Source organism: Drosophila willistoni, assembly GCF_018902025.1.
Source record: "Drosophila willistoni isolate 14030-0811.24 chromosome XL unlocalized genomic scaffold, UCI_dwil_1.1 Seg141, whole genome shotgun sequence".
NCBI lineage: Eukaryota > Metazoa > Arthropoda > Insecta > Diptera > Drosophilidae > Drosophila > Drosophila willistoni.
This window is the reverse complement of record NW_025814052.1, coordinates 9385504-9399888: the sequence shown is the minus strand read 5'-3', so window position 1 is coordinate 9399888 and position 14385 is coordinate 9385504. Positions and strand designations below refer to the sequence as shown.

Here is a 14385-nt window from a genome sequence, read left to right as displayed (position 1 = left end):
TCTAACAATAAGAAGATGTACGATATTTGTTACTATATAAACCAAGTAAAAATTTCTTATCATTGCCCAAGCATTGGGAAGTATGGCCAATCTGAAGAGAGACAGAGAGATAGAGAGAGAGCGACTTAATCCACAGCCCTTTCTTTTTCTCTCTCTCTCTCTCTCTCTGTCTCTTTTTAATTCTTTGTCTGTCTGTCTGTTTGTCTAGTTGTTTTCTTTTATCGTCTCTGTCTATATTATGCTCATGTTACCCCATTTATATATATATATTTTTTTGTTTGTTCTCTCTCTTTTTCAGTTTTGCTGTTTCGTTTTCGTGATTTTCGTTTATCAATAACTCTATAAACTTTTCACTTAAATTTTAACTAACAATTTCAATTCTAAATTAGAAATTTTTGCTCTTTTTCGTTTGGTTTTTGTTTTTTGTTTTGTCTGAATCTGAGTACATTAATGATCAACATTTTTGTTTTTCTAGGTTTTTTGTTTTTGTTAAATTTTTCCCTTTTTCATTTAGCATTTTTTATAGACTTTACTAGGCTGGCTGCACTTTCAATACACATAAATATAATAATATATATAAAAAAAAAAATCGGTTCTATTTTGCTTTTGTTTTGTTTTTGTCGTTTTTCATAATGTTTTCTGTATAATTATTCAAAATTGACTTTTTACAATTTTTGTTTTTTGTTTTTAGTAAAGAAATAATAATAATAAATACAAACAAAGATTGAAAATGAAACAAAAACACAAACTAATTATGGTTTTAGTTTAAATAATTACATTTTTTTTAACGCTGAGCTGAGGTTTTGCTTAATAAACATATTAATATACAATACAAATATATTTGTATATAATATGATGTTGCCTATATAATGCGCATGTATTGTATATATATATATATATATGTATATATATATATATTTTATATATGAGAATCGATTCGGTTATTGATCTAAATTGGTGCCTTTTTTGCTCTCTAATGTGCTAAGTGCCGAAACATTTGAAACATATTTGTTGCCGCTTGTTAACATTATTTTAGTTTTTGCTTTTTGCTTTGTTTTTTGTTGTCCTTTCCATTTTTGTTGTTGCCACTAGCCAATGTGCATTGCTTGATAATTTACAATTAAATATATTTTACAATTATATATATATATATATTTGTATATATATATATATATAGTTATATGTTTATGGATATCTAGTAATTAGAACAGAGAGATAGTTAAAGCTAAACACAAATAAATGGAAAACAAACATCAAACACAAAACGAAAAAGAAAATGTATATATATTTAGAGACTCTTTGCCTTTCCTTTCTCTCTCTCTCTCTCTCTCTCTTTCTTTCTTTCTTTTATATCCTCTCTTAGTTAGTTAATTTCTGTAGATGTTTTTGTAGATGAAAAATTGGTTGTAGATGTGTGTGTGTGTGTGGAAAGGATGCGTTTAAGAGCAATGCTGCGGCGGCTTGTCAAACTGCTGGGAGTGCTGAGAGTTGGTGCTAGATGCTGCTGAGCTGCTGCTGCTGCTGCTGCTACTGCTACTACTGCTATAGTTGTTGGTGTTGTTGCCTGAAACACTTGCTGCTGCTCAGCCCTAGTCACCGCTGTCATCCCATTTGCGTTCCTCCATAATGCGATCGAAGCAATCCGCAAGGAATGCATGCTAAAAGAGGAAACCATATTAATTTTGAGCAAAAAGGACTGCGGAAAGAGGACTCACATATGGCGTATAGACTTTAACCCAACGTGCTGGCTTATCGGGACGATTGTATTGGAAACAAAATGACATGGATTCCTCGTCGCTTTCGGAGCGGGTTATACTTTCCCAAGTTAGCTCAACCATTTGGGCCTCCAGCGAGCCATCCTCGCGGCAGGCATGCAGACGGAAACTCTTCATGCCTTCAATTCGAAGTGAATGAATGAGTCAATCATTAGTCAATCAATCATTAGCATTATAATGGCAAGACACTTACCCACAGCGGGCACCACATGGCCCTCTTTGCGGCTATCACATGAGCAGTGGGGAAACACTACATCCCCATAGCCGGGCAGTGTACGGGCCAGTGCCAAATAGTCGGCTGCCTTTTTGGCATCTTGTAGAGCCTTTAGCTCATAGAGCCGTCCATCGGCACGGATATTACCGCGATTCACTTCATCCACCGCCTGATAGAATATAAAACGTCCGGCCTGTTCGCCATCCGGCAGTGTTAGCTCCTTGCCAACCGAAAAGAGCCATCGCCGCACACAAAGACATGTCGACGACGCGGTACTATAATTCTGTACATACAATTGATGGGGTATCTCGTGCGGCTGCAGTTTGCGTTCAAAATTGTATTCAACTATTTCGAACAGATAAAAATATTGCTGCGTATAGGCGGTGAGATTGGCGCGCTGCACCAATATCTCCCATACGACCTGAGCATTTGAGGATTTCTTCACCGATACGGTGGTCACCTCATGATCGGGCAGCATCACCTTAATATCGACAGGCGATGCGGAAATATCATCTTCGGTATCGGTTAGAAAATCCTGAACAGCATCGCTCTCAGCAATTACACGAACGGCGCAAACTTTCTCCAAATATTGCTCCAGACCGCGTCGTCTGGTGTCCAATTGTTGTTCACTCAATTGAAATGGCCATTTGCCGGGCAATTTGGGAAAATTGAAACCGGAAAACTCTTTTCTCAACAGTGTATGCAAATTGGCAAACTCCCGATAACGACGCGAACAAAGTTGCCGCCCAGCCATATGGATATTGAAGACAATATAACGTTCTCCATTCCGATTGACAATTCCATAATCGGGTATGCTGCAATCAAAACGATTAATAGAGTTTAGAAATTTATATCGATTTTCTCTCTCTACCTGATCGGCAGCGAACGCTTGTCCGAATAATCAATGTAGGAGTAACCACTTTGATCCTCTTGCGGTTCCAGTCTATCGGCCTCCTAAAAAAATTAAAAATCCAAATATCAATCACATGAATATTTCCGAAAACGATTGTCAAATAAAAAGAACTTCAAACGTTGTCGATTTGTCAATTGTTTACCCTTGCAGAAAAAATTTAAAAAATTTAGTAAACAAAACTCAAGTTATAGTCAACATAAAAATCGGTTCCGAGCAGAGCAAAAAAAGGTTTTGACACATTCGTTTGATTCTCGATTCTTTGATTTTTTTCGTTCTTTATCTCATCTCATCGCAACTTTTGAACTCACCTGCTGTGACACTGATATCACTGTCAGTGTCAGGCAATCGCCTCCAGATTTAATCAGATCGACGACCTGTTTATGTGTTGCCCCCTCAACACTGACGCCATTGCTGAAAGAAAAGGAGAACAGAATAGAAGGTAAATGTAGAGTCAAATGTCAGTAATATATATGGATTATAGTCCATTTCATCCCCACCGACGACATCGTCTCTCCAGGACACTCAATTGTCCATATTGCATGGTGTGAAACGGCAACATTATTTTTTTTTTTTTGCTGGACACACAGTAGCACTCTTCGATCGTTCAATCGATCGATTGTCACCAATTCGTTTGGTGTCTGACCATTTAAGGCACCACAGAACAAATCGAGCGAAGATTGGAAGATTTACAGACATCTACGAGCACATATAGCATATATGTATGTATATATGGAGCATTGCTGATAAGACAATTTCTGACGCCGATGACGACGACGGCGGCGATTGCATTCTATTCAGGTCAAGTTGAGTTTATTTTATGATAAAAATGCATCTAACAGCAAAAATACATATTGTTTACTGATCAAACATTTAATTGATGATCATGAAATTGGAATGAGTAGAATTTTACTTGTGTCTGTCCCAAGATATTAGAGCACTTTCATACAGTACGTACATATGTATGTTAGTCTTAAATTTAAAATTTGCGACTATCCTAAAATCTTTTATATAAAAAATTCTACGAAAACTTTTTATTATGAAACTATATAAACACGTGGGTGGTCCAAAAAGTACTTAGCCTCACCGCCCGATGGCGTCACTATCGCAAGAAGAGTTTATTATCGTGTAGAACCTTCTTGTAGACGACTAACCTGAAAGCCGTTTCACGGGCTACCTCTCGGTGCTCTTGTGTTTAAGAAGCACGAATTAAGGCCCTTCTTCGTTGCATACTAACGCGACGCTCTTTTCGTACAATTTCTCGTTGCTCATCGGATAATTGACTCGCGATATTCCGTAGCTTAATTGCATTACGGCTCCGCCAGGAAAGTTTGGATCTTCTAGGACGTGGCATTATAATTAGATTGCCAATTGGTTTAGTTTGATAATAAAGGTACTAAACACTGCACAAAACACGATATTCGAATTTTTATTATGTCACTGCAAAAAACAATATTCGAATTTTTCCTATAGTTTTCAGAAAATACATGGTACATATATTACAGAGCACTAGAATGACATTAAAACAACAGTGAACAAATTGACTGTTAGAAAACGTTTGTATAGGGAAAATAAAGGCGCTGTTTTAAGGGGTTTTCCGGCAATTATTTATTGTTTTTAAGATGTATTCTGCTATTCGGGGCGGAGACAAATCCAACGAATTAATAACCATGAAAATTGGTTCAGCAGATCTCGAGTTATAAATGGTTGAACAAACGCCACTTTGTCCGTGTAGATGCGAACGTGTATTTTTCAAACGGTTTAAGAAAGTTGGAGCATCGCTGGGTCAAGTGTATTAACCTTAAAGGGGAGACTCTGTTGAGAAATAAATCGACACTTCTCCAAAAAAATTTCGTCTTTCATTTGTATGTTAAGTACTTATCGGACCGACCTCGTATATATGTATATGGATTGAGCGACAAATCAATCTTCTTTGTTCTTGTCTGGGGGGAAACAATAGGTTGTGGCAAATCTTTTCCGCCTGATAGACATAATGACGAATTGAAGTGGTAATTTTGCTTTCGTGTTACATCCTTTAAAAGGGAATAGAAAACAATGTCAGACCTTTTAAAAATAACTCTCTCATGTGAATCTGCAATAGATTACCTTATTATTTTTGCTAAGCAATTTTATATTTTATTTATCATATATATTTATTCATTCTTAAGCTAAAATCGTGACCTTTAGAAGTCTCCAAAATAAAATTTAATTTTAATGCCAGTTTTTGTCTGGATGTATTTCTATTTCAATATCTGACTTTGAGTTAAAAAAGTTTTCGTGATTTGAACTATTCTCTTCAATTCTACACTCTCGCAAACTTGTCAAACACTTTTCAATTTATGGCGCTATTAAATTCATATTCAAATTTTGTTATACAAACATATTAACATACTCTTTACTTTATTTGTTGACAGATTTAATTGAATTTGAAAAGTTTTCATTACTTTTCAGTTAAAGTAATTCATCACTAAGTGAATTATATATACATATGCTAAACAAAAACAACAACAACAACAACAACAACGACGACTAAAGGTTCAACAACAAGAAAAGTTTTATTTTGTTTTTTGTTGTTGCCGAGAGTTTTCAATTAAGTGTAAGAGACGAGCAGGAAGTGAATCCTACTGAATAGCTCCTCTTCGTCAGAATGATAGTAGAGGGGGGAGTATAGAAGAAGGGACGGGGGTCCTTGTGTCAATCTCACTCTCGCTCTCTCTCTGTATCTCTAGCCGGTATTTGTGCTTCTCAGTCTACTCAATTTGGGTTCTTCTTGCAGTGTCACTTTCTTGTTCTTATTGTCTGTCCCGTCTGTCTGTGTGTCAGTTGTCTCTTTTCCGGTTTTGGTTGGTCATGTCGCAGAGCAAAAAAGTAAGTTAAAACAAAATATGTATATGTACAAATAAATAAATCGCAGATATCGCATTGTATATGTATATGCATGTTTTATTTTGTTGTTATGCGTGTGCGTCACACACAAACATTATCATGACTCATATATGTATGTACATATGTATGTATATATATATATATATAGAAATAAAAGTGCAAGAGTCAAAACTGAAACTGAAACTGATTATGCGATCCCCAGAAGAAAAAAAACTGCAAAACCAGTTTCTTTTTTACCTCACCCCCCTCCCCAAATTCCACCAACCCATTTTATATGTACATATATTTGCCTAGCTAAAGCTCTCTGTCGCTCTCTCTCGCTCTCTCCCCTATTTATCATATTGTTTTAGCTATGTCAATTAAAATTGTTATCAGTTTAATCGAAATAAATTATTTCCCCTAGGGCATTACTATAAGGAAATTTTCATACATCACCTTTTTTTTTCATTATTATAGATGAAAATAACCCAAAATTGTATAACATTTTTAATAGCCAAAATAAAATAAAAGAAATAATCATTATTTTACGATAACAATTAAAAAAATAAATAAGCAAAAAGTTGAAATTTGCAATACTCTCGTCTTAAAATTTTGTATTTCTTTTACAATTTTGTATTGCAGCCAGAAGGAAACTTTTTTTGTCGATCCATGAACTATATAGATCTGTGTTCAAAAATATAGTCGCGCATCACCTTACAACATTTACATATATTCATTTTTCAGCATGTTAAACATTTAAAATTAAAAACAGTTTTCATATTTTTCAAAGAATAGGATAAAAAAAATGAGAATAGTGATTAAATTCCGTTTGTTTGACATTGGTTTTTATCATATTTTAATACCTTTTGCGAAATACACCGACAAGCGATTAACATCTCCCCATAAGTCCTCGATCGGATTAAGATCTGAGAACTGGGGTGGCCAAACCAATCGTTTGCGAGCTTCCTAGTATGTTTCGGATCGTTGAAATCCTGTTGAAATGCCCATTTTATAGGCATTTCCCAACTGGCATATGGTAGCATTGTATTTCGTAAAAAATATACATAAACATATCTATCCATAATGTAGTTGATCAGCGTCAGTATTCGAGTCGATCTAGCAATGCCTTTTTGTCCCTTCGTATGCACACCTAGATTTTGGGACACTAACTACTAACTAAAGGGAGAGCGACACATGTAAAGGTGTCTGATTTGCTCAAATTTCAACCTCCTTTTTTATATTTAACCACTTGAAACGATTCTTGGAGTAAACAACAAGTGCCACGACATTTTTAGAGCTCAGATATGACATGAGTTTGAATGCTTGTTAATTATTTGGTCATTTTGATTGGACAACGCCCCATCATAGAAACCCATATGCAGACAGTAAGAGAGGGGGAAGGAAGAGGGAATACTATCTATTTAAACAATACAATGATGAACAGTCAAAATTCTTAATCATCAAAGTCAAAGTAGCAACGTCGATATAATCATCATCAACATCATTATTATCATCATTATATGCAATGTTTATACACACACCCACACACACACGCACACACACTCATATAGACGCGCAGTTTATTGTGTGTTTAAATTGAGCGAAGCAAACATGTTAATTTTTTTTTTTTGTTTTTTTGGTATAGAAAACAAATATTTATAGAAATGCTTTCAACACCGTTAAACAAAAACAAAGCGGGAAAACAACAACAAAAGAATACAAATTTGAACTTGAATATTTTGCAATTTAATCCCTTTTAGCCCTTTCAACCGTTAAACCACCTGTCTGACGCGGGGTGTGTGGGAGGAGGTTTCATCCTGTTAACACACAGAAAAATCAAAATGAACCAACACTGGAAAGCAGAAATTGAAACATTGAAGCCACGAAATGTAGGCCAATAAGTCAGCCAGGCCAGTAGTGAGTTGGCCCGCCCTCCGCCCGCGTCGCACCCCCCCTTTGGCCCTCTAACAGAAACCAACAGAACCATCCATCCAGTGACGCAAATCTATTGATTATTGTGTTGCAGACCCCCCTTTGCCCCTCCTATAGCGCTGGTGGCGCCACCTTCCTTCCTTCCTTTCTTTTCTTCGCATAGAACAAAAACCACAAAACATAAAAAATATATATATACCCATAATATATAGAAAGAGAGAGAGAGAGATGGTTGGGACAGTGGGGGGAAACCCTCGCAGCTAGAAACCACCCACCAAGTTTACATGGGTCAGGGTGTGTGTGTGTGTTGGTTCCTTCTTTGCCTCCGACCCCCACACAAAAAAATAACCGCCCCCAAAAAAAAACTACAAATATATATACAATACAAAAAAATGTTATTGCTATTGCTGCTATTGTTGTTTTTGTTGTTAGTTCTTCTTGCCCACACAGCAAAATAGTTTAAGTTTCTATTGTTGTTGTTGTTCTTGTTGTTGTTGCTATTGTCGTGTAAATGTTTTAACGAGCCATTGCCGCCAACAAGAAGAAGAGCACGCTCTAAACTGAAAATAGTTTTGTAGTTAATCCCAATTGATTGAATCGAGCGTCAAGAGCAAAACGGCCATCCCACCGAACCACCCAACCACCCAAGAACCACCAAGAACCATGTACAATGCTAAGTGGATCCATGCAAAGCCGAGCTCAAGCTCAACAATACAATGAATCAAGTACAGTGGTGGATTTTGGACCCCATACTCAGTTTAGTCAATTATAACGTACACGCACAGGATGCCAGCTAAACTCTTAACTAAGAATACTCAGGATAATACGAATCGAATGTTCATATTTTTCCACATTTGATCCGCACCTGCTTTTGGGGTAAGTCCGACACCGTATAGGTAGATAGAAAAAAGTAAAACCAGACAACCCGGGGCGAACTTCGTCCGTGCCGAACTTTGTATACCCTTGGAAGTTTTTTTTTTCTTACTTTATTTTTACCTATAGTTCTATAGTAGAAAAACATTTCATATAGGAACTCTTATGAAAGCGCAAGAACGGCCTACATACAATCTTAGGCATTCAGCAATCACAGATATATAATTTTCCGATTTTGATGAAATTATATGATGTAGGGGTTCGATCGGTAAACTTCGCCTTTCTTTGATTCGAATGTGGTGCAAGTGAGTACAACGAGATTCGAATACTTTGGCTGTTTCTTTAAATATACTCAATCTCAGTCTTCTATGGCGAACAAAAGGAATACAATTTTTGTGTGTTTCTGACGTTAATTCGATTTCTTCGAAAGCAATAAACAAAAATTCCAAACATTTTTGTGTGTGTGTGTGTGTGTGTGTGTGTGTAGCCGAATCAAGTTTCGAAAATTGTTTATATCTATGAGTGATTTTGATTTTTGGTGAATTTATTCGAAAAAAGTGCATGTATATTTTTATTGAATGCAATGTTTCAGGGGATTTCCCTGTTTTATCTCTCCCTCTCTCTCTCTGCCTCTGTTGATGTCTTCTAGGGTAATCAAAAAAAAAACCTTTAAATGGAAAGTCATAAAACACACTCCTCTCTTTTTTGGAAAGACTTTCAACTAGAAAGAATATCTATTGATTAGCTATCTATCATAGGATCTTGATCCACTTTAAACCATAAGCCACTTGAGGTGCACAGTGACAACCTAATCTTATCGAAGCAGCGGGCAGGGCAAATGGTTTTTCTTTATTCTTTATTCGACCATCTCGATTTGGTTAGTTAGTCAAGTGCAACATGGCTATAAGGTTGCTTGATACATTGCTAAAGCTCCAACTTTTGATAATCGCAGGGACTTTGTTGTTCCGTGGCGTTAGCTACTCGTTGGAATGTTATGCCTGTGATTCGGCCGAGGATCCAGAATGTGCCACACGGCCGGGCCAACAGCTGGAGGTGGAAGAGTGCTCCGGGGCTACTGATCTGTGTGTTACTTCAATCACAGCCGGATTAACGCGTCGCGGATGCTTGGGACGTCTGTATCCGAATGGCTATTGTGCTGCTCCCTGTGATAGCTGCAACACGAGTCTGTGCAATCGTCATGTCTTTCCCACAGATCGTCTACGTTGCTATCAATGCAGTGGCTCCACTTGCATCGACGTGGCAAATAGACCAGAACTCCTACTACCCTGCCCCGTCTACAATGAGGATGATCGTTGCTATACAAACATTTTGCATCTATCCAATACAATGCGCGGATGTGAGCACACCAATTTGCCCGACACCTGTCCCCATGTGTGCCTCAAGTGCAATTATAATGGCTGCAATTCGGAATTGACGGTGACCGAGAGCCGCTGTCTGCAGTGCACTCACATGAGATTGTCACCCAATCCGGATTGTCTGCGTGAACAGGCGCTGATCAATGATGATGAGACTGTGCAATGTGCTCTGACCAATGAAACAGTCACCCAGTGTGTCAATAAGGTTATGCTGGGACACCGGGAACAATGTTACACACATCTCAATACACAAACCGAGGTCCTGCAACGTGGTTGCTCGACCACAATGGGTTTTTTTCCCACTGGGGAATTGACTCAATGCTATGGCGATTATTGCAATGCCCAGTGTCAAGATATTGCCTGTGGTACTTGCAATTCCACCAGTAATCCCAATTGCCGTACTGGTATCAATCTATCCACGGAGAAGTGTGCTGCCGGCACCGTTGCCTGTTATGCCTGTGAGCAAGGTTAGGGTGAGTCATCCAAAATAAAGTGTATGTGTGTGTTAGTCAAAATCAATAAAAAAAAAAAAAAACTCTAATCAAACTCGAGTGGTTTTTCTGTTTCATTCAATCTCTAATCTCTGCCTAAATATGTATATTCCTCCAGATACCTTTCTTCGTCGCGGCTGTGCCGATGCTGATTTCATCCCAGCCACTGACCAGGGGGAGACATGTCAATTGTGTCGAAGTAGCGATAATTGTAATCGCTATTCCGTACGTAGTTGCTATCGCTGCAATAGCCAGGAACAGGATGATGATGATTGTGCCGAAATGAATCTGCCATCGGCCATGACAATCAGCAATTGCACCGATCCCATGGAGCTGTGTGTCAGCACTGTGATAAGTCGCTTAAATCTCATCTACACGGTACGCGGCTGTGCCTCCCAAGTGCCCGAATGCAGCGCGAATGATCCGTACTGTGTGAAATGCAATGGAAGCCTGTGCAATAATATACCTACCCAGTGGGCTATGGAGAAGATCGAACAGAGCAATATTCATTTGCTCGATTCGCCCAAACAGCAAAAACAACGTTGGGCGGCATTGACGCTTCTCAAATATTTGTGGCCAGATCCGTGAGATTCTCCCCCAAATCCCAACCCCGTTGAGCCACCATTCTGTTAAGTAATGTGATTTTCTTTCATGAATAAATAAATCAAACTGAAATGTTTCCAGAAGCTCAAGTGAGGGAGAGAGAAATGTCGGAGTGGCTGCTGATAAATTTTCAGCAAAACCCAATGAAATCAGGGCGGATGTTTGAACACGCCCCCCCACACCCATAATTTTTATCCGATTTATATAAAAAATATGTCATTCGATGGGAAATTCAATTTAGTTTCCTTCGTAGTTTAAGCAAAAAAGTACTTTAGTATAAACTAGTGTCGCAAAATGGCCTCGCCCAAAGGACCAATAATTTCCATACAAAATACATGGCATGCAGTTTATCTTAGTTTTGCTAGATCCAAAAATTCTTCAAAGCGTTCATACTTATCAAAAACGTCTTAAATATGTATATGCCCCCCAAAAACGGACTTTTCTTTGTTTTAATGCACCTGTGAAAAAAACGGATTAAACTAAGACGACCATTTTTACGGTTCATCATCTGAATACAATAACCAACAAATTATTCGTAGTCCCCACTAACACACGTTGAATGTGTTTAAAGGGTATTTTAGTCTACGTGTATATGCAAATATTTTTAGTTGGTTTGCTTGCATTCGCCGCCAATCCCTCCACCCCCCTCTTGATTCTTCATCATTTGCCTCATTGTTGTTTTTGTTTGCTCACGCGTAGCCAAACTGTAAAGGCTTTGCTGCATGTTGTTGTTGCTATTGTTGTTTTTGGCATTGATAATGAAATGAACGTTGAACATGGCACAGAGGAAGAAGAAGAGGAAGAAGCAAAAGGGGGAGGAATAGAAGGAGGAGGTTAAGCATTGCAAATAACTACAACAAATGAACCAGAAAATGTGCGAAAATTTGTTGATTATGTTAATTAAGCTGTTTTTTTTTTTTTTTTTTTTGAATAATTGAATAATAATTGAATTTTCGGGTAGGTAATAACTTGCCCGTTATTACAAACATATGATGCATTAAAAAATTATTTGATTGATGCACTGCATCAAAATACATACACACACACTCATACTCAAACAGTTTAGATAGAAGGGGGAACAGAGCAAGCAAGATAGAGAAAGGGAGAGAAGGTGCATTGATAATGAATGTCAAAGATGAAAATCTGATGACCATATAACGGAGAAGAGAAAGCAAGAGGGAAGCAGAGAGTGGCAGAAGGAATATGAGCAAACATTTTAATTAGCTTGCTCCACCTCTGTCTCCCCCAGTCTATCCCCCTCTCTCACTCTCTCTCTTTCTGTTTGAATGTGGGTGTTTCACTTGTGGGTGGGTAATAGAATATTACACATGTAGAAGCAGAAGAAGAAGCTGAATGTGAAGAGTAAAAGTAAAAAAGTAAATTAAAAGAATTATGAATGACAGTGCTGACACAGTTGGCGGCATTTATAAATAGCTAAACAACTAGCCGTTTTCTTTGTGAAACAACTCATCAAAAAGGTTGAACATTGAAATGAAATTCTATTAGTAATTGTTCCGTTAAGCGCAACGATATCTCTTTCCTGCCTTGGATAAGGTTTCATGAGTAATATTATATTGGCAAAAAACACATCGCTTTCCACAATTTGTTATTTTTGTTTTCATTGTAAGAATTTTCCCCACCCAGGGTCAAGGCAAGAAAATATTAAAAAACAAGATCGTTTTTGATCGACATCAATTATTGACTTTAAGATATTCCTGCTTAGTACATATGGTACTTCAGAAACAACCCTCTGATCCAACCAACCCTCCACCCCTAACAAGCAGGCAGCCAGGCAGACAAGCAGCCACCCCCCACCCAAGTAAAGAAAATGAAGAACAAAGTTCAAATATTTAAATTCAAGCAGATGATTAATGTTTGATAAATGAAATGAATACACATCATATGTATGTTAGTAAGGGGAGGGGAGGGGCAGTGTGGGGGAGCGGGAGTGGGAGTTGCAGTTTACTTACACCTCCAGTATACGATCGCCCTTCTTGATGCCCGCCTTCTCGGCGGCTCCATTTTCTAATACGGCGCTGACATGCTGCAACGGAGCATAGAGTTCACCGTTAATCGAACGCAATTGGCCACCCTCAGACACCTGTCCGCGTACATTAAAACCAAATCCTGTCTCCGTCTTATAAATGGTCACAACACGCGGACCATTGGCTGCTGTTGTTGTTGCTATTGTGCCAGTTGTTGTTGTTGTGGCTCCGACGGATGAGGGGATGCTGCTGCTGCCGTTATTCTCGCTAATGATGGTACTCATTGCGCCGGGTAGCCGTCACCTCTCTATCTTACACTCTCTCACTTACACAGACAAACCGTTTTCCGTTTGTTGTTGTTGTTGTTGTTGTTGCTATTGCTTTTAGTTTATACAATTAGTTGTTGTTGCTGTTGGGTTTTCTTTGCGTAACTTTGATATTTTTGCAACTTCTTTTTCTTTTTTTGTTGGTGGTGTTGTTTGGAACAGACACACACACACACGCACACACAAACATTCGCGCGCGCCTTTACACACACACATACAGCCACATAGAGGAGACAGAGACACACGTATAGACAGCGCCAGCCACCATACCGCAATCACTTTTACTTTCCACTCTCCTCAAACACCCCCTTCTGGTCTATGCTACTGGTTCAACGTTTCGTTACGTTTCGGTTTCGATTCCGTACAAACGTTGTAACTCTTCCGGAATTTGGCTGCTTTGCCACACAAAAAAAAAAAAAATTATATATGTAGATATATGTATACAACTGCAATTAAAAGAACCGCACGCACACTCAGACAGGTATTACCCACAATAACAGAAAAAAAATAGAAGAATGGGTAAACAACAAATAACCAATTTTTTTGATATCACTTTTGGTTTTATTTGTTGTTGTAGCGAACTGCGGCTTGGATTTTGTTTGTTAATTGGACACGACGAACGTGCGCTATAAATTAATTTTTGCGAGCAACTAGAGATGGTAAAAACATAGATGGCACCATCGATATGCAAGTATTTTCGTGGCCTATCGCTGGCCGGTGAACGACTGTGCAGTTATCGATAAATATGCCTTTAAGCGTTTTCTAACACTGGTCGTGTAAAAAACGAAAAAACAAATTCAAGAATTAACAGCTTTTTTTTCCTTCAAATTATTTCCGTTGGTCAGTGGATTGGAATCTTAAATTCAACAATTGTTGAAATAGTTAAATTTAAATCTAGATAAAAAGACTTGCTAAAAACTGTTATGGTTAGGATGTGATGTGAGTGCAGGGCGATTAGGGAAAATTGGGGTTACGATTAAGAGTCCATATATTTCAAGGGCATCATAGTTTTCGTGGCTACCCCAGAGCTTAGGG

General features: G+C 38.1%; 2 protein-coding genes across 3 annotated transcripts; one reads left to right on the top strand and one right to left on the bottom strand.

Moving 5' to 3' along the window:
• Window positions 1–1527: 1527 nt before the first annotated feature.
• On the bottom strand, window positions 1528–13421 carry LOC6648561 (sorting nexin-27). The gene is made up of 6 exons (XM_023179409.2): window positions 13010–13421; window positions 3211–3313; window positions 2861–2943; window positions 1969–2804; window positions 1716–1894; window positions 1528–1658 (listed from the first exon to the last, which is right to left on the bottom strand). Exons 1-6 carry the CDS (start codon window positions 13306–13308, stop codon window positions 1590–1592), a joined length of 1569 nt encoding a protein of 522 aa, XP_023035177.1. The 5' UTR covers window positions 13309–13421; the 3' UTR covers window positions 1528–1589.
• On the top strand, window positions 9452–11111 carry LOC6648562. 2 transcript variants are annotated; one of them, XM_023178973.2, is made up of 2 exons: window positions 9452–10412; window positions 10555–11111. In XM_023178973.2, exons 1-2 carry the CDS (start codon window positions 9467–9469, stop codon window positions 11022–11024), a joined length of 1416 nt encoding a protein of 471 aa, XP_023034741.1. In that variant the 5' UTR covers window positions 9452–9466; the 3' UTR covers window positions 11025–11111. The 2 variants fall into 2 exon arrangements, with proteins under 2 accessions (XP_023034741.1, XP_046867147.1); XM_047011191.1 differs by having other exon boundaries at window positions 9452–10418; window positions 10555–10621.
• Window positions 13422–14385: the final 964 nt, after the last annotated feature.